General features: G+C 46.2%; 1 protein-coding gene across 1 annotated transcript; it reads right to left on the reverse strand.

The window, feature by feature from the left end:
• Positions 1 to 792: 792 nt before the first annotated feature.
• Positions 793 to 16,672, reverse strand: PRDM13 (PR/SET domain 13). The gene is made up of 4 exons (XM_078647689.1): positions 16,532 to 16,672; positions 9,886 to 10,017; positions 9,674 to 9,794; positions 793 to 2,387 (listed from the first exon to the last, which is right to left on the reverse strand). The coding sequence occupies exons 1-4, from the start codon at positions 16,670 to 16,672 to the stop codon at positions 913 to 915; spliced, it is 1,869 nt and encodes a 622-aa protein (XP_078503815.1). The 3' UTR covers positions 793 to 912.
• Positions 16,673 to 20,761: the final 4,089 nt, after the last annotated feature.

Below are 20,761 nucleotides of genomic sequence, written 5' to 3' on the forward strand. Positions count from 1 at the left end.
TTGTTGCTATCTACTCAAAGAAGGTACATCAATTTAGTGAAGACTAGTCCATAACTCTCATGACCCACACTACTAATCGGCGGCCTTTGGGATGCGGGGGGGTCATTCTAAGAATTGTGGTAGTCGGGAGAGTTTCTGCTGACTGTGGTGCTCCCAGAGTGGGAAGCAAGTATTTCCAAAGGAAGGTATAAGAATTTATCAAGATACAGTAAACATATCTCCAAGTGTGGGATGCTAAGTCGTGAGAAATTAGCGGCGTCATAGCCATGAAGACATGGAATAACATCTTCAAGGACAAATGCAGAAAATCATGTACCAGTAGGAACCCTCATCGAGGTGAGGAGGGCGATCAACGAGAGTAGAGGCAATGGGTACTGTGTTAGCCTCGCCTGTGCTCCACCCTGTGCTCCCTAGAAAAAGTGCTACCTCATAGTTGACGATGGAAGAAGAAAAGACTGGTGTACAATACTCCCCACCTTTGGAATAATTTCCACCTAGGGATTCACTTCCGCTGACAAGGTCTACAGCCCATGGTAGAATACATCCTTTTCTGGATGGTCATTCCCCTAGAATGATATATATTTAGCGACTTGGAACAGATGCTTCTGTGCTGCTGCATTTGATATACTTCAGTTCTTTGCAGTCGTACTGTGCTTCTTTTTGTGACATTCCAAGTTCATGTTGTCTGCCAACTGCGATGCCTTCCAGGGCATCTTGATTACCAAGATTAGAAACCAAATGAAGCACAGATCTTGCTTTCAAGTTCAGACGATTTAAATAATTCTACATAACTTATATTTATTGACAGGTTTATTTTCAAATCACATAAATAGATAGACCCAGAATGTTTTATATATATATGTATATATAGATATACTGTGTACAATAATATACAGTTAAAATGTTTGTACTTCAGAGTTCATTACTCATGCCAGTCTCTTGATCACTCTGATCATCTGTAAAACAGACATCTACTTCACTGTCATTGTCACTCTTAGGCTCTTCGTCCTCAAAGGCATGATCAATTTTGTCCTCAATTTTGCCCAAACTCTGTCCAGGGTGGCGAGATTTAACATGCCTTTCCAGATCTCGCCGCCTGACCAGGACTTTCCCACAAAATTCACATCTGTATGGAGTGTTGCCTTCAGCATGTAAGCGAATGTGCTTGTTCAGATTGCTGGGATCTCCAAATGGCCTCAGACACACTTTGCATTTCAAGGGTTTGTACCCAGTATGAGTCCTCATGTGGATTTTTAGACCATACTTTCGGGAATACAGTTTCCCACAGTACAGGCAGAGATGTCCCTTTTTGGGTTTGCCATTAGCTGCACTGGGGAGGGACTCTAGTCTTGCCCTGTTCTTGTCCGCAGCAATTTCTGATAGTTGTTGGGTGTGCATTGCAATCTCACGATCGATGCTGGTGATGGATCCCAAATCTGGGTTCAGTGCTGGTCCATTGAAGTAAGACACAGAATCTGGATACTTAATGAGGTTACTGAAATGAAACTTGAGTGGGTAGTAGGGGGAACTGTACAGAAGTTCCCCGTTGTACAGAGTGAAAGGCATGACCGGAATGTTACATTCCCCAGAATATGACTTTATTCCTTCAAATTGGGGGATTGAGAATCTCTCAAAGTGTAGTCCTGTTGGAATTTGGCTGTAGCGGCTCGGGGAGAGGCCGGCATGAATTCCCCGCTCTACATGCTTGAAAGCCGAAGTTTCATCAAAATGTGAAAGCAAAGGGAAGCCTCTGATGTTGCTAGTACAAGATAAAATGTTTGATGGGCCATCTCCAGGGTTCAGACATTTGGAGTGATGGTTGCCTCCTAAACTATCATTTCCTGACCGGCTATGCTTGATCCCTCCTAAAACTTTACTGAACCCTAGGCCACTGCTTTTAACTTCTTCCCTCTGGGAATCAACATGAGCCACTTTTGATAGACTTGTTGGCTTGAAAGCAGACCTCACACCAGGGTAAAATGCCATTCCATTGTTAACAGAAGCATTTCCCACAATGCCTATGAACTGTCCATGATTTCTTGCTGCAGTGACACTCATATCCAAGGCTCTCTCTTGCTCCTCTTTTCCCATTGTCCTCTTAATCACCCCTAGCTTGCTCAAGGCCAGGGATGCAGAGGATTCTTTCTTGATGCTCTCTCGTGCTCCACACCCGCTCTGATGTGGGTTGCTTCTCAACGCGGTGGTTGGGGTGGCTGACATCTCTAATGGCTTGGGAGACAGGCTAAACATTTCTGAGCTCCTGACATGTTCATTGCTGAGAAATGCCCGGCTGTTGTTCAGCGCACAATGGAAATGTATGTGAGCTTTCAGGGTGTTCGGATATTTGAAAGTCCTCCAACAGTACCAACAGATGTAGCGTTCCTCGCCTGTAAGAAAAAAAGAACCATTGGTTAATGTAAAACAGCTTTGTAAATATGCAGTCCACTATGTTTATGCTACTAATCGGAGGAAACTTTTAGCCAAAAACAATATTGAAAAACTAACTGTGAGACATTGAAGTACAAGTGTTCAGATTACATATTCTCCACATTTGCCTATGCAACATATTTTAATGCTCGGACAAGGGTTTCTTTACAAACACAGACAAACCAATTTCATCTGTGCCTGGTTGCATGGTCCCTGACCATACCTAGGGAAGAGGTATCAAGGAAAAGCTATGATTTCAGCTGGAGACCAAATCTGGTATTAATAGTAGGAAAGGAAAAGGTTCCCCTTTGCGTTCCATCATTAAATCTCATGCTGACATTTGCCAGTTATAGTTTACTGAGATAAGTAGAACTTGTGCCCTCGCTATGCTCTGCTTATGACCTCACAGATTTCACCACTCATGACATGTTGAATGACATCATTGATGATATCACTGATAACATCTCAAATGACATAACTGGACATGGAGGGGGCATAAGTTAAGTTAGCCCAGTAAACTATAACTTTTGAATTCTAGTGTTTTTTGAGTTTAAAATGTTACTTTTTAACTAACACTTACATCGCCTAACTATAATGTCACTTTAACCTTTGGTTTCAAAGAAGTGTTTTTTAATGTAAAATAAGATATTATTACCATATCGAACTATAATGTCACTTTAATATATATATATATATATATATATTTTTTTTTTTTTTTTTTTTTTTAACACTTCGGTCCCTTCGTGACCAGGACTCGCCTCAAGGAAGAGCACTCAAAGCCAAATTGTAGCGTGGTAAAGCCATTTAATTCAAACGCTCTGCCGCATAGCAAAGGTTACAAACGCGTTTCGGCATTGCCGCCTTCATCGCCTAACTATAATGTCACTTTAACCTTTGGTTTCAAAGAAGTGTTTTTTAATGTAAAATAAGATATTATTACCATATCGAACTATAATGTCACTTTAATATATATATGTATATATATATATATATATATATATATATATATATATATATATATATATATATATATATATATATATATATATATATATATATGTTTCAAATTGCTTTAGTGAGAGCAGCGCATTCCAATAATGACATCATAGTGGGGAGTAGTATTTATAAATAGCCCCAACCTTATGTTATATGGAATCTCCACCATGGAGTGCGCAAAACCATCTTGCAGCATTGGCTGAATTTGCTTCCCTTGCAAACATTAACAAGAGCATGGAAGGGTCTTCCTAGGCAGGATACACGTTGTCACCTATGTGGAACCTGGGTGCAGTATTTAAATAATGTTTTATTTGTCTGTTTCCTATCACAATCTTTACGACTTCGATTCCTGAGACCGTTGTTCCTAAAGTATAACATTGCTACAGCTGAGGTGGCCAGAAACTGTCTCCTGCCTGCCCCCCCCCCCCCAACCCCCTGGACAAGTTTGCTTCAAAATCTTTAGTTTTTGTAATCAATTTTTAAATATATTTTTGAGAAGGACTATATGGCCCCGCTTAGTTGTAGTTGGTTGCATAGGTTACCTGCTGGGAAAAATCTAATGAATCTTATAATTAGTACTATCAGGTTGTTTGTATCAGATGACTGAAATTGTTAGAGTACTTAATGGTATGATATGGTTCGTATTGATTATGTTATGGTTGTACACTAAAGGGTTTATGAAGTTGGTACTGTAGTTGCGCTCTTGCACTTCCATCTCCTCGTATGCTGCTATTAGTACTGCCACGTACAATTGAATACCTATTAGTCAGGAAAATTGTATCTGTTAGGTCTTTTTCATGAAAACTGAACAATAATCAGAGTTTTTTAAGGATTTTTTTAATTTGTTATCATGCTCGAGCATTTGCACTTTTGTCATCATTTATGCTGCCACTTACTGTGTACTGTATACCGAAATTTAGTACTTTTTAATCTCTTTGTAACTTAATCTTCATTAAATTATATGCATTTTTATAAACATATTTTAGGAACCTCGTATTGTACAACCGAAGTCGTCTAAGAATCTAATGGTATAACTCGTTTTGCCCTGCCCCTGTTAGTCTTGTATTTGAATGGATTTTGAAATTGATTTTGCTTTCACATCCCGCCTTATTATGATATACATGCAACTATGAATTTTTACTAATTTACGAAGACTGCAATCTCTGATGCCTTATCTCTTGTATCAGCTTGTTTTTAAGTATCGCTCGATTTGGTAAATTGGAATGGTTTATATACATTTTTCTGTTGAACTCCTTGGAGCTCCAAATCCTAATAAAATAATTGACAATTTGACAATTGAATGCAAGTGTGAGTGCAGCGGGTGAACAAAGTAAGTAGCACTGTATTACAGCAGTGTTTTGCACCAGCATTTTAAAATTCCTAAGGCAAACTGTGTGGCTGCCTCAAACCTTTGTTCCGTGCACTGATCCTGGCTGATATGTATGTTTTGCAATTCTGCATGAAATGTTTTCATAAATGATGCGGAAGTTAATTAGAATTGAGCTTTGTGAGTTGAATCGTAAGTGGATGTATCAATAATGTCAAAAGAGTACAATGGAAATATAGCACAGCACAACCATATTAAAGGCTGTAAAGTTTTATATTATTTTACATTAATTAAAAATTATGTATTTTTCTAACGTGCGTTGTCATGGAGATATCTTCTTTAAGCACGAATCAGCCCTAAATTAAATCAAGTGCATATGCATGTACATTTTGAGTAATGTTTGTGTCATAAAGACAAACTTTGGGCAGGCACCTCACCACAACTGTGCAGTTATTGGGTAGAAAAACTTGCCACAAACAAAACGTGCCCCTATACTCTTTTTACTAACACATGTTTTGTTTCACAGCTCAGTGTGAAAGTGTGACATGATCATGCCTGACTGGGCCTAAAACAATTGTGTGTCCTTAACATGAACTTACTGTAGGCAGTGGAATGAGCTTGGCCTGTCCCCAATCAAATGACTCTCATTTCATTGAAGTATATGAATCTAATAATAACCCTTTGAAAGCCTGCCAAAGTCACCATTGAGACCAGAGAAACCATCCATCATACAGAACTCGCCCTCTTAGCTTGTGTTAACATTAGTAGAAATTCCAGTAGAACAGCTGCAAATAGTTTCTTCTAGTTTCAGCTTTGGAAATGGCTTTATTACCCAGCTTTATGTAAGTCCAGTGGAAAAATAAGGGATATTATTGTGGCTAAATAAACATACCAGCTGAAACTAATCCACACCTTTTAACACTAATGATCACTTTCATGATGCAAATGGAACTGGGGTCAACAGGAAATTCCTCCAGTGAAGTCTAAAATCCCATAGGCAAGAACTGGAATAGTGAAGAAACCATTGGTAGGCAATCATCTGAAATTTCTACCAGGGTGCACAGCTGAAATGTCCTCCACTGGACACACTGTTACTAACCCTCAACTATATAGATACTGTCTCAGCCATGCACTAATATTATTTGGGGTATTTTTGCTGTTTCCCTTAAGTATCCATCGCCTTTATTTTGGCACTACTTAAAAGGCATTAAATAAAACAAATTGTCCCTTCCATTTCTCTGTGGCCCGTTTTGTTCCCCAAACAATAAAATAGAATGCGATGTTCTTCAGAAGACATGCAGATGCACCTTCAGCCCCCCATCTTCAACATGCAGAAGACATGAAGTGTTGTTTCCCAAGCTGCACAGAGCTGAATGTTGAAGATGGGAGGGCTGAAGGTGCTCGTTATTACGCCCCAGAGACCCAAGAGTGGCTGCTCCAAGTTGTCCCCTGCACAGAGGTGGGCTAAGGCTGATCCCATCTTTGCGGCCCGGACCCCCTCTCGGCCTCGCCAGCTGCTTCCGCGTGGACGCTCCAAGATGGCGCCGGCCCATCTGCCAAGGCGGGAGCGAGGCATATGTCCGCGGACAATACCCCTAATGATCATGAGCCGCTCATTGCAGAAGCGCACAATGCAGGGGCAGGCCGCGTTTAATCACAGCTCCTCCCGGGCCCGTGTGACTCTGGCCGGATGGCGCTCTTTAAAGGGGTCTGGGGCTCATATATTTCCTTCTTGTCACCTCGGAGGCGGATGCTTTGTGCTAGCCGTGTAATGCGGCCTCATTTTATATGTATACTGGCCATCATGTGTGAAGACCGCGGGGGGGGGGGGGAGCTGTCTGAATTTTAGGCCGGGGCTCGGCTACCAAGTCATATCAGAAAGACGTGGGTCCGCAAAAGTCATGTGGTCAAAAATAATGTGGTCAGCTAGCACTTTTATTTAGCAGTAGCACTTTAAAACAAGTGTCGACCACTCGACCTCTAAGAGAGACCCATAGAAAGCTGTAGCTGTCAGGTAATTGTGTGGTTGGTGCTGCTGCCTCTTCCGGTGCTTTAAATGGGCAGGTACTGCCCTGTAATGAGTACCTGCACTTTTTTGAACTTGCTGAAACACATTTAATAGGAGAGTACCAACACTTTTCGTGAGCAAACGGGTATTCTACAGCCTTAGTCCGCCGTAGAGGGCTCTACCGGTCATTAAAGGCCCACTCCAGCCTTAAAGGCCCGAACCGGGGGTGAAAGGCTTTAAAGTGGAGCGGGCCTTTAATTGCCGGTAGAGCCCGCTACGGCGGGCTCTAAAGCTGCAGTGAGCCCATGCACTTCTACATTCTGACTGAAGCACTGCTGCTTCCTCTCGCTCCTCGATGGGTGCTCGTGTGCGGGGCTTTGGGGCGGCTGCTGCCCGCCTGGTTTCTGGAGGAGAGGAGGACAGGAGACACGACTCATGCTACAGCGAGCTGAACTTTGGGCTTCAGTCAGGGTGCATCACGCGGACCCGCGACCGCCCAGCAAGTGCTGCTGCTCCCTCCGGGAGGAGGTCCGGGGGGCCTGTTTGGAAGCAGTTTCAGTGCTTCTGTGGTGAAAGCTGTGTAGCCAATACGTGTACTCTATGAGAATTGAGATTTGGGAGTACGAATGACCCCTTGCAAGAGCCGCCTGTCGTGTGTCTTCAAGGAGGAGGAGAGCTGTCGGGAATGCTCGCACATCTCGGCTTAATAGTAGACTGTGTAATAAGGTGAAACGTACAACTGTGTGCAGAGACAAGAGCAAGGAGAAACAGCTGTCAATCAGCTCAACCGCTTGCTTATGTCAAATTTGCGAAAATCTGAATTCCCACTGAAAGCTACTTCATCATACCTGTATCCTATTAGTTGCTAGTTAGCACCGGATCGCTCAGTGGTTCGAGCTGATTTTAGCGCTCTGTGGATCCGCCGCGTTGTACCGTTCACCAGACTGCTGGGGGATTGAGAGCAAATCGCGGCAGTGATTGTCCTGTGCCTTTGAGCAGGGGACACTTAAACCAGTCATTTTATCGGTGTGTGTGTGTGAGTACAAGTACTTTAGATGGCATTAAACAACACCAGTCTTAGGCCCATCACTGAGCTGACGTTGTGAACCAACTTCAACTGTAAAAAAGAACCGCAGATCAATAAGAAAACCGAAAACAGCAACTATAAAACTCAGAAAAGAATGTGGAGTAATGAGGCAACTGCCTCGGTATACAAAACACACTACTGTCAGAAGCCTTCTGTCAGACGAAGAGAAGACCCAGACGCCAGTCTTAGGAGGCGTTCCGCCTCCCCCTGCGCTGTCATGGGTGTTGGTTTAAGGGGTTTGTTTTAGCACACTGATTCTGGAAGTGTCTGCCAGGCACTTTATGGCCATTCAAAGAGCACGGGCTGGTGAGAGCCTCGCACACGAACCAAATCCTCCAGAGGGTGAGGGCTGAGCGCATATCACCAACATGTCATAAAGGCGAATGCGGCTAATATTTCATAATAACCTTTACTCGTCTCATTTTTAATCCGTCTCACGAACATCTCATGGACTCTTCCTTTGGTGCTGGCTGCATTCGACGGAAGTTCATAAAAACAAGTAAAACAAAAAAGAACAAATGCGCAACATTCAGGTCTTCGTATGATCGCGTGTGTCTCTGTCCATGGCGGACTCGGTGTCGAGGGCTGAAGTGCATCTGCTCCACTGGACTCTTATAGCTTGCAATGTTCCTCTGTTGTAGGCTAACCGTTCCCCTCCTCTCAAATTGTGTAGCCCTTCCTCCCCCAGCCCATCTTAATGTGGTGAAGCCACCCTGGCACTGGAAGCTTACACAACCCTCCAAGTGAGTAGCCCTGCCAAGCCGTCTCACACTCTAGTTTTGGGGGGAGGGGGGATTTAAACTCTTGCAACGTTTTTTTCATTATTTTTATTTTTTTGCAGTTTCATATAGGCGAACTCGATCCGAAGCTATTGTACCCTTTTACATTACACAAGGAAAGGTTTTATTTTATTAGGCACGGCGAGATTAGTCGACTTGTCCAAACTCGCATGATGTTGAGCCGACGCCGAGACTCGAACCCAGTTCCCCAGCTCTAAAGTCTTCAACTCTGGCATTTACGCCACATCTTCCCTTACAGGTATACTAGGCCTCTGACTCCGCCCCGACCTCCATTGGGAACAGGCTTTACTCCCCTCGACATAGCCACGGAGAGTTCGCTAACGAAACGTGTAACGTGTATAACAAGAATATTTCATGTTTACAGAGACAAAAGCATATTATTTTTAATATTTGATCTGCTGTGATTTTTCGAATTTCGCTTCTTTGTGTGCGTTATGAAGGTGTAGAGTATAAAACCCAGTGAAATATGGTTTACAAGGATGACTGGCACCACATTAAATTCAACATATATTCGTTGGAAAATTACCGCGCGTGTGTTCGTGCGTGTGTATGCACTGCAACTTTCTGATGAAATTCTAATAGTTGCAACTATTTGCCTTAAAGAGCAGGAAAAATATAATTTTATATGTAATAATTAACTCACATGCCATGCAAATCTCGTGCGATATTTTGGGTATAATTAATATTTTTTCTGTTCATTTGGTGCACATGTAGGGGCATTTTTCACTGCATTTGAACGAAAGGCACAACAACAAAAAAATTCTAGAAAAAAGACACAAAAATAGTGGCAATGTGTGCTCACACAGGCACGCACACTCATGTTGCTTTTCAGATAGGCATAGTTAGTTGTGTGGGCACGCACACAGATAGTGCGCGAGGACGAGCGGGTTAGACTATTGGTCGTTATTTCACACGTCGTTATTGCACGCGGCGTCTACGCTGCGTGAGATACACACGGCTTTGGATACGTCGGTGCGCTGTGCGCGCTACCCCCGGATGCGTCCATGGCTACGCCGCGGCCACCGTACCTTTCTCGTCGTGCGTGGGCGTGGCCGTGGTGGGGATGTCGAACCACTGCGCCAGGGAGTTGTTGTACCAGGCGGTCAGCTCCTCGCCCGGCGGCACGTCCCGCAGCGCCCGGTAGAAGACCTGTGTGCAAAGGAGGAGAGCAGAGGCTCAGTACAGGCCGCACCCAAACCACACAGGCCAGAAGCATGGCAGCAGAAGCAAACCCCGTTACCTGTCCTCCGGGCACGTCCGCGATCGCCTCCAGGTTCTGCTCCTGGCTGTTCCTGGCTGGCCGAATCAGGCCGATCCAGTCGGCGGCGGGACACCCGGCCTCGTCCAGAAGTTCCCCTCGTACTAAGCGCACCTGGAACACAGCAAGAGAGAGACGAGGTTAACCAATGCACGCTCAGAGCGAGCTCTAGCAAGTTTAAAACGCGCACATTCACGTTCACAATGCCATGCACGTGCCAGCGGCACTTGTAACCGTAGTACACACTGGCAAAGCACCAAGGCACCAGCCACAGAGGAAACCCAGCAAACCACAGGCAAGGTCACAGTGCAGGCCCAGGCAAAGTACAGGAACACGTATAAACACACCACACCTACAGATAAGCCACTTGCATGCCACGGTGGGCACGTCTATATATACACCGGCGCTTAGACTAGAGTGCCAACAACAACCACACCCCCAATACAGCCACTTCAAGCAAACACATACAAAATGCAGGCACGCCCACACAACTCTTGTAAGGGGCCGCACGCACACAGTCACCTGCAAGCCAAATTCACGACTATAGTGCAACCACTGCAACACATAGGCACCCACATGCAACACTAAGCTACATGTTTCAATTACTCATGGCAAAGCAACTACAGGCACGTCAAATACAACTTTGAATACACGCTCAGTGCTGAACTGCAAACTAAAGACACACCCCATGTGCTACCTGTAGCCCAGAGACCCGTCAACAGTGCAACTGCCTTCGGCTACAGGCACGCCGACAAGTCTGACCCTGCTAGCCGCATGTATGCTCACAGAGCACATGCATGCAACCCACAGTCAAGCCTTTAAAATACACTTACGGAGCAGCGCCACACCTGCAAACTCCAAGTCTTTAGGGAACGCACCCCGATCCTAAGACAAATACATCCACAGAGCACATGCGTGCAACCCACAGTCAAGCCTTTAAAATACACTTACGGAGCAGCGCCACACCTGCAAACTCCAAGTCTTTAGGGAACGCACCCCGATCCTAAGACAAATACATCCCCCACAGAGCATACAACTACAACCCGGGGGCTCACCAGGTGGTAAGTGAAAACCACGCACTGCATCGCGGATTGCACACTCTAAGCACAACTGTTACTTTTATTGTACACCCAGAGTGAAACACTGCACCTTCACGCCGCATCCACATTCAGAGATCAGCCAACCGTAAAATAATACACGCGCAAAGGTTTACTTGCCACTCACAAAGCAGAATCCTGCAAAACACAAATGCGCCCACAGCGCAACCCTTTACAAGCCACTGGCACACTCACGTGCAAACTATGGAAGTCTTTGGAACACGGCAAAGGCCTGCAAAGCACTCGCACACCCAAAGAGCAATCACGTGAAAAGCCCAGTCCCGCCCACAGCTCTGCCACCTGCAAACTACGAAAACACGCGCGCATGGTGAAGCAACCTGCAAATAACAGCGCAGTAATATACACCATCATAGCAATCAATGGAATCCCAAATGTAATTTTTACAACATGTTTTATAACATGTTCATAGTGCTGTCACATGCACATTTCAATTACGAGTAAAGTGGACCATCCTCAAATCAGTCGCACATGTAATAAAGCAAAATCCACGGTGCAGCCACCTGCAGCTCGCATTCATAAAAATCAAGCAAAACAACACCTACGCCCACTGGTCGGCCATAGTTATATATACTCGCGCTATAGTTACGTACAACTCAAACCTTCAATATAATGCGTCATTTGAAAAACAGAAGCGACTCTCAAACAAGCTCTAATAACATCCCTGCTCAACGAAACGAACTTTAAACCACACCACCGATCAATCACTTGCAAACTAAAGGTCCCGCTTTAATGCACATCAATAGTGTAGCCACCTGCAAACCACACTAATACGCAGTAGAACACAGGAGGTCCATGCAAAACACCCACAAACCTAGGAAACACACCTATTGTGCACCACCTTCAAAACATTGACAGCCTTTAAAACACATCCACAGTGCAACACCTACAAACCACCCACAGCCTTTAAAACACATCCATAGTGCAACCCCTACAAACCACCGACAGCCTTTAAAACACATCCACAGTGCAACACCTCCAAATCACCGACAGCTTTTAAAACACATCCACATTTGACCAACTACAAATCACCGACAGCTTTTAAAACACATCCACATTTGACCAACTACAAATCACCGGTAGTCTTTAAAACTCATCTACAGTGGACCAACTACAAATCACCGACAGCCTTTAAAACACATCCACACCGCAGCTTACTATAAACCACCGCTAGACTTTAAAAACACATCCACTTGCAAATCACCAATACACCTCCAACTCATAATCGTGATGCAGTCACCTGTAGCCGCAGATCGGCTTGTAATATAGTCCACGGCTCTGAACAGCTCCTGATGCCACGGAAACTATTTCCCTCAGCTGGTACTACTCCTACAGGTGAGACTACAGCTAGCCTCTTCCCGCGGAGGTGTTTACCTCAGCTAGCACTACTGCAGGTAAAACTGCGGTTAGCCTCTTCCCTCCTGCGGCTAGCCTCTTTCCGCCGAGAGATTTTATTACACACTCCAAGACGTTTATCATCTACGGAAGTAAAGTCAATGTAAAGTGTTCCCTCGCGGCTACTCCGGGCCATACGTGCCAGAAGAGCCCCGTATCGTGTTATATATAGGGATGGGACCTCATGCAATATCGCTGGTGATGTACTGCCATTTTCCATGCACCGGTCTGTTATTATATAACATCACAACTACTTTGGCAGATCAATAAACCGAGGCGCGGGGAGATAACGAGATGCGCCTAAAGTCGCACACTTTGGCGCAAGAGGAGCTGGGATTATAACAGACCCCATGGTTCCACATCATGCACTCTAAGGAGACACTGCATCGCCCAATAAATGACAGCAATATATAGCACAATGCAACCATAATGCACAGCGCCGGAGACTCACGTAAAGCCATCAAATGTATGGAAACCTTGGTGAAAACGAAATAAACCTCACAAATCACGCATTCGATATAGAGACACGCGCGTGGTTTTTAGTGTATGCATATAGAGTTTGCCAGAAAAAAAGTGCACTTTAATTAACCTAAAAAAATTAATTAGGCTAATGAAGTGTGCTATGTGCAAACTTTCACCGCCAATCAGGTCGCCTCCTATGCTCCGTATACATACGAAATAGCACATTGAGGTGTAGACACAAATATACCGCTATATAACCGAATCTATTCCGCGATTAATAAAACAATTTATGAGTTTTCGGACAGACATTTCATATCACACCTGACTAACAAAGCATATAAACACCTGTAAAGAAGCGCGCACTCCTGGCCGGCGATGACCTCGGTCGGCCCTTGTGGCATGACAGCGCCACGTTTGGAACCCCAGATTCCTGTTATCATTAATAAAAGTATTACATGTAAATTATTGTCGGCTTACAAACGGTTAAAATGTATACGTCGCAAAAAAATAAAAATATGTATACATATATATATATATATATATATATATATATATATATATATATATATATATATATATATATATATATATATATATTCAGGGAACTCGCGTGTCACAAAGTAAATGACTTTCAAGTATTCCGAATTGGATTGACCGAGATGTTCCAAGCGGCGGATAGAAATGTGCCCGTGTTTGGTCTGTAGTGAGCTGAGGGCACCACGTATGCACTATAGATGCAGCGTGTACGACAGAACACGCAAGCAGGTTGGCCACCTTGTGAGGGGTCTCGGCTACAGTTCCAAACTATGTTGTCACTTCGGTATTTCCAATACGATTATAACTATTATCTATATTCGCATTTCGAATAGATGCACACAGAAAAATATATGAACAGCACACAGGTGCTGCGTGTATATTCACGCCCCAGCGCCCCCACCCTCCGTGACAGCTCATGTGACGTCATCTGTCCACCTGCGGGACATCGGATGTACCTGGTCACTGGAAACTCCTTTAGAACCACCAACGAAGGGCGTGCGAGCGGGCAATATAAAAAACACGTTTAAATAATGCGCACGCAAAGTTATACATCGAAAATATCTCACGAATGAACAATCTTCGTTCGGCGAAACCCGAAAGAGTGCACAGTGCAACCCTTGGTCGGGAAATTATCTGCAGACTTGATTTCAGCGGTGCGGATAAATGCACGAATTTTCTTAACATCCATGTTTATTTTAGTCATTTTTGGAAAGCACAATTCGTCTCTTTCAGGCAAACACATCTTTTTTGGGCAAACGAATAATGACAACGTTTGCTGGCGGGGGTGGGTGGCGCTCACAAGAGAAAGCATCTCCCTCAGTGGACAGAGCCGCGGAAACTGACACGCCCGCCTGAAGAAGTACACGCTGCCTCCTATGGACACGCCCCCCCCCCCCCCATGCACGCACACTGCCTTCTCTGGACACCACCCTCCAGACACACAAAACCCGCCTTCTTTGTACACCCGACCCCACCTTCAGATGCAGGGCCCTGCATTCGTTGTACACCCCTTTCACACCCCAAAAGATGCATACACACTTCTCCGGACATGTCCCCTACCAGCTGCACGCACACTGCCTCGGGCGGACACGACCTCCCTTTCGAGGTGCAGGCACCCTGCATTGGACGGACACCACCACTGCTTCCAGTCCAGATGCACGCACAAGATCTTCTTCGGACAAGTCCTCCCGTTCCTGATACACGCACACTGCCTTGTGCAGACACGCACACTCCGCAGCCTGCCCACTGAAGAGCGTGCCCTGCGCCTTTCAGCATCACTGCAATAAAAGTCCCCTTCACAAAGCAGTCTGATGTGAGAACCGGGCCGGGCCCGATGATGGAGCGCCCCCCACCCCAAGGGCTGGCAGAGCATTTAAAAACAATTAAATGCCATTAATGCTGCCGAGTGTGACCGAAGCCTTCCTCGGGGACATTGTGCCATGTGGCTATTACTTACTGATAGATAACATGCTCGAGACGTAACTCGCCAAGGACCCGGCACTTTGTTCTTTAAATAAAAGGGGTTTTTCAGTCCCAGACCGATCGGGAAAGAAACGTTCGGATATTCGTCGAAATATTTTATATCAAAATATAATCTTGTTTACTGCCCGCCAGCCTTTGCATGCAAACATTCGTTTTAATAACAACCCGAAGTTCATGTAGTGTCGAAATTCGATTGACGTTATATCATTATTAACGACTTTTAGCACAACCATTATTTTTTGTTTAACAAAAACAAGTTAACGTTTTAGGTCAAATCTGTGGCCTATTAAAATCATCACGGTAATACAAAACCGAGTCGCTTTCCACGCCAACTCACATCACCCAATTCGTAAGATTAATTCCCATTCATTTTTCAAATTAACACGCCTAGTAACACTTCTAAAGATTTCAATATGAGCAAGGCCATGCGTCACTGAACACTATATATTGCTAGTGAAGTACAGGGCAAATCTATGTTTTACATGAATAAAGAAGGAATTTGGTGCCACAGTCGTCAATGCAAAAGAAACAAGAGCAGAAGCAATAAGCAAATTAAGAAAGGTCAGAGCCAAACAAGTAACATTAACAACTCCTATCATATATACCTCCCAATAGCTCCTAAACGTCAGCAATTAAAAAGAAATCGTATCTTTGTTTCTTTATTTGAAATAACAGCCCCTGTGTAGTACAATGCAGCTCATCTGCTAGTCTCTAATTACAAAGCCGAAGTCCTTACACTCTCCTACTACAGAACACCGTGTGACCCTCGCCAAATGACTTTCGTTCTACGTGCCTTAATGTTACAATTCGCTAACGTGGTAGAAAATACAATTTCTTTATAATATTATGGTACATATTTAAAAATACTATATTAATGGAAAATAAGCGCCAACTCGTGTCAAAACAGATAACTCGCCTCCCATCTTTTCAAGATTACACGGGAGGTCATTGGGCCAGGGAATGTCGGGCCACAATGAATTGCACTCAGCTGCACATATTGAAGAAGATCACAGGAGTAAGGTGCGCATTTGTTATTTTAAAAATAACGACCAAGCACTGACGTATGACAGACATGAAGTTATGATCCGTAAATCGTACATTTTTATAAAATAAATGTAATTAATAGTTTATATATATATATATATATATATATATATATATATATATTCATCAGAGTTTCCCCACATTTTAAGGCAGCACTCCATATCTCGCCCAACATGCCGCGCCCATGATGAAGGTGTTCGTTAGCACCGAAACGCGTCGGGAAAGGCAAGAATTGTCGGGCTGCCTTGCCAACTTTTGAAATAAAGTTTCTGTTGAAATCCACCTGCCTGGAGTGCTGCCTTAAAATGTGGGGAAACTCTGATGAATATATATATATATATATATATATCCTACAAAACTCCAAGAAAGCATGTCCATGAGTCTATTGTATAAAAAAAACTCTCATAATCCTTCTTAAGGCCTCATACTATAACTCTTTCCGATCGGAATATATCGCTTCTTCAGCCAGCGGACGCTTCCATCCCCAATAACAAGAACCAAACAAGCGCAAACATTCTTCCAGGAGACTTGGGCTCCCCCTGGCACAGATCCGCCCCCAGAAGTGGCAGCGCTGCAGGTGTTCCCCTCCGTACCTTCTTCTTGGCTCCGGGCTCCCGGCGGTCGGACAGGTACTTGCCCAGGCGCAGGGGGGCGGGCACGGGGCCCAGGCGCGCCCCGGCTGGGATGCAGCCGTCGGCGGCTACGCAGACTGTGGGCGCGCGGTGTGGGTGCATGGCGCGAGCCGGCGGGGTGACAGTCAGTGTCTCGGCTCTGGGTGGACCTGGCGCGGAGCAGGAAGAAGCTGACGCTGCGGCTCCGCCCGCTGAGTGACAGCGCCCGGCGCGCGGCGGCCTTATGAAGGGCGCGGTGGGCGCGCGCCTCCGCCGCTAGGGGCGCTCGAGCGCGCTCGCGGCCAGCTGCCGGCTCCCAGCCGCGGGGGCGCGGGCAGAGCTTCCCTCGCTCCCTCACAACGTGCCCCCCCCCCCCCCCCCAAAAACAATTTGTCAACGGTTGAAAGGGCCTCTGCGGCCCGGGGTCTGGAGGGGCCATTAATCCTCAGCATGGGGCATTGTCCCCCAGACACTCACGATATTTTAAGTGACAACCCCACTGCATAATTCCGCCATAAATTTCTCCGGCCTCCATTGTGCGCCCGACAGGGCTGTTTTGGGGAGAGAAGGGGTGCTTTAAGTTGCCTCGCCTCCCCCCTCTTTCAAGCTTAATGCACTTCAAAGCTCTTTAAGTCCCTCCGCGGCTTTGTGGCGGGCAGGGCCGCACAATGAGCGGCGGAATGTTTTCAGGGCTTGTTAAACATCCATTGAAGGCCGGCGTGTGCCGTGCGGGCCGGGCAGGTACTTGATGGGAACCACCAGAAGATGCGCCCTCTCTGCCGGGGCACCAGGGCGCCCCCTGAGCCCGCACCAACCCAGGGTTCACCACCTCGGACGCACTCAGTGACTCGTGCACAGGAAACGTGTGATGTGCTTTTAGTGCCCTTTCATACTTGCAGGTACCGCATTGTGCACTTGTGAGCACCAAACCAGAGGGCAAGTTACGTTCACCCCAGTGTGGACAGCTCCCACGTCTGGATGATACCCTGGGTGTATTCGCGTGTGAGACGCGCTCCTTTAACCATGTGCATGCATTTATCAATACTTTATTTATTAGAAGTTTGTAAAGCGCTAGGTGTTATCCCTCGATTAGTTCAGAGCGCTATTATAAGAATCACCAACAAAACTGAGAGCGTTTGTTGATGAACTAATGTTAGGCATGACACACCATTATTTTCGCAAAACACCAATCCTTGTAAATAATGCGCCGTTTTCCCATTTTGACACGCACATGTTCTAAGGATGACACCACTGATTATTGATTGTATGTCTCCTGATTAATTGTTTCATAAAACATAGTGAAATACACATTTTGCCTGATTTACGGAGCTCTCTAAACGGGGGCACGAGGGAAGCAGTTCTTGTGGTGAGCACCGAGGCGGGAGAAATGTAATGAGTAACGCAGTGTGTCCTAGGCACACAGACATGTTGTCAACCTTTAAAACCCACATTTAAGCATATTTCAGTGAAGAGCGCGTGGGAGCACATTTTGCGCGTTTATTTACATCCACAACTCTCAATGCCCTACAACTTACGCCGCAAACGTGCATTTAATAGGTTCGTAAAATAGAAGCTGACGGCTAAATTGTGATGTGTGGGTTTATCGGGAAGAGTTCGAGAGTAGGCGGAAGAACTAACAGGTTGGTCTGGATTAAGTTTGGTGCAAAAGACGGACAGACAAAAAATACACGTTTTTAAAAATTATCTATATATCTATTCTTATGTGTGGTTCTTTATGAGCACCTGCCCAATGGTATTTTTCCAAGTACATCTTTTCCAAGTACAGATATTTAAAAACTGAAGGATAAAGACCCCTGGGCAGGTGCAGTTTAAGAAGCAAAAATAAAACGAATAGATAGATAGATACATAGATACATAGATACATAGATACATAGATACATAGATAGACAGACAACATTGAGAATTTAAGAAGCAGATACCGACACATGGATGGCGAAAAAATTGATATGTGTATTTTAGAAATGTCCAATAAATATACAATGTTGCACGTTTTCTTTTCACAATTTACTATGCCATATATTTGTGGCACCGTTCAATAAACTAGGGGTGCAAAACGTGGGTCATGTGAGGGGGCGCCCATACTTGTAATGAGCACGTTTCTTACCCGTGACAGGTGGTATCCTACTAATGCGCAAGGTAGATCTGTACTGAGATTTGTACCGAGTGCGTTAGAATACCGCCGTCTCACCGCCTCACGCATCTGTGGATGTTTTTTACGCCATTGTGTAGCTTTGCGCGCGCGTGCCGCTATTTTGTGGTTTCTACAGCGGTCATAAATACGTGGTGATACTTCATGTTCTTCTCATCGTGCTTCCCAGAGTGGGAGGATGAAATGAGGAGGCGCCCTCCTCAGCATTTCGTTTTTTTATAAGGTTGTTGCTGTCTTTGCCACAATGCCCGCACAAGGGTGTGTAGCGGTATACATATATTCTCAGGCGGCAAAGCCATGTGCACCGTTTGGGTGTGGCAGACGTGTGCTCAGAGAGGGCAGGAGGCAGAAGCATGCACAAAGAGGGGAGTGGGTAGGGGTGTGCACACACAAGGAAGCAGAGAAGTGCACACATGACACAATGGGAGCGCAGAGGTACGCCGACACGCGGGGCACGGGGGGGGGCAGAGAGATGCACACAAGAGAAGCTGAGAGGTGCAAGCGGGGGTGGGAGGTACGCAGATGCGCATAGAACGAAGGAGACAGGGGGTGTACAGGTGCACAGAGGAATGCATAGGAAGGCACAGAGGTGCACTGAGTGAGAGGCAAATACAAGTGCACACAAGCGAGGCTCAGAGGTGCAACAGGACGGGCAGATTCTAGCGCATAGAGGTAAGGACACTGGGGTGTAAAGGTGGACTCTGGAGGGCATAGGGAGGCACAGAGATGCGCACAGAGTGAGAGGCAGATACAAGTGCACACAAGTGAGGCTGATATGTGCAGCAGGAGGGGCAGATTCTTACACATACAGGTAAGGACACAGGGAGGTACGGGTGGACACAGGAAAGCACATAGGTGTACAGTGCGGGAGGCATAGAGGAGTGCACACGAGAGAGGGCAAGAGGTGCAATGCGAGGGTGGGAGACAGGTGGATGCACACAGAGGGAAAGAGAGAGGAATGTACAGGTGCACACTGGAGGCCACCGGGAGGCGGAGAGGGCACACAGACGGTGGCATAGAGGTATGCATACGAGAGAGGTTGTGAGGTGCAAACTGGAGGTGGGGACAGATTGGTGCACAGAGAAAGAAGGACACAGAGGGGTGTACGGGTGCACACGGGAGGCCACCGGCGGCACATAGGTGCACACAGCGGGAGACGTAGAACAGGCCAGCGAGGCTGAGAGGTGCAACACGAGGAATGGGGCAGATTGGGGCACACAGAAGGACGGGGGTGGGGTGTACATGTGCACACCGGAGGATATAGGAGAGTCCAGGAGGGGCAGCTTGGTGCATATTGAGGTAAGGACACGGGGTGTACGGATGCACACTGGAGGACATAGGGAGGCACAGAGGTCACACAACGGAGGCACATAGGAACGCACACAAGAGAGGCTGAGAGGGTCAACACGAGGAATGGGGCAGATTGGGGGACACAGAAGGACGGGGGTGGGGTGTACATGTGCACACCGGAGGATATAGGAGAGTCCAGGAGGGGCAGCTTGGTGCATATTGAGGTAAGGACACGGGGTGTACGGATGCACACTGGAGGACATAGGGAGGCACAGAGGTCACACAACGGAGGCACATAGGAACGCACACAAGAGAGGCTGAGAGGGTCAACACGAGGGATGGGGCAGATTGGTGCACACAGATGGGCGGTGACGGGGGTGTACAGGTGCATACAGGAGAGTCAAGGAGGAGTGCATAGGGAGGCACAGAGGTCACACAGCGAGGCAGAGAGAAATGCACACAAGAGAGGCTGAGGGGTGCCGGGCCACTTTGGCACGGGAGAGCAGATTGGCGCACACAGAGGGAAGAAGAGAGAGGGGTGTACAGGTGCACACAGAAGGGCTCAGGGGGCACAGGGGTCACACAGCGGAGGCGAGGAGGCACGCACACAGGTAGAGCACGTAATAGTTGCGCCTCCAGATTCGTCGCCACGGGTGCGGACAGTGGCACATACCACCGGCTCAAGATAACCAGCACCAGTGCCGTGCAGACGGAACGAAGGCGTCCAGAGAGGCAGTTGTCCTGGTGCACAC

Source organism: Lissotriton helveticus, chromosome 6 (genome assembly GCF_964261635.1).
Source record: "Lissotriton helveticus chromosome 6, aLisHel1.1, whole genome shotgun sequence".
Lineage (NCBI taxonomy): Eukaryota > Metazoa > Chordata > Amphibia > Caudata > Salamandridae > Lissotriton > Lissotriton helveticus.

Coding starts and splice junctions, on each gene's coding strand:
- PRDM13 (XM_078647689.1), bottom strand. CDS start 16,672: ATGCACCCACACCGCGCGCCCACAGTCTGCGTAGCCGCCGACGGCTGC. Junction 9,795..9,885: donor CGGACGTGCCCGGAGGACAG/GTAACGGGGTTT, acceptor CTTTGCACACAG/GTCTTCTACCGGGCGCTGCG. Junction 2,388..9,673: donor GCCCACGCACGACGAGAAAG/GTACGGTGGCCG, acceptor TTTTTCTTACAG/GCGAGGAACGCTACATCTGT.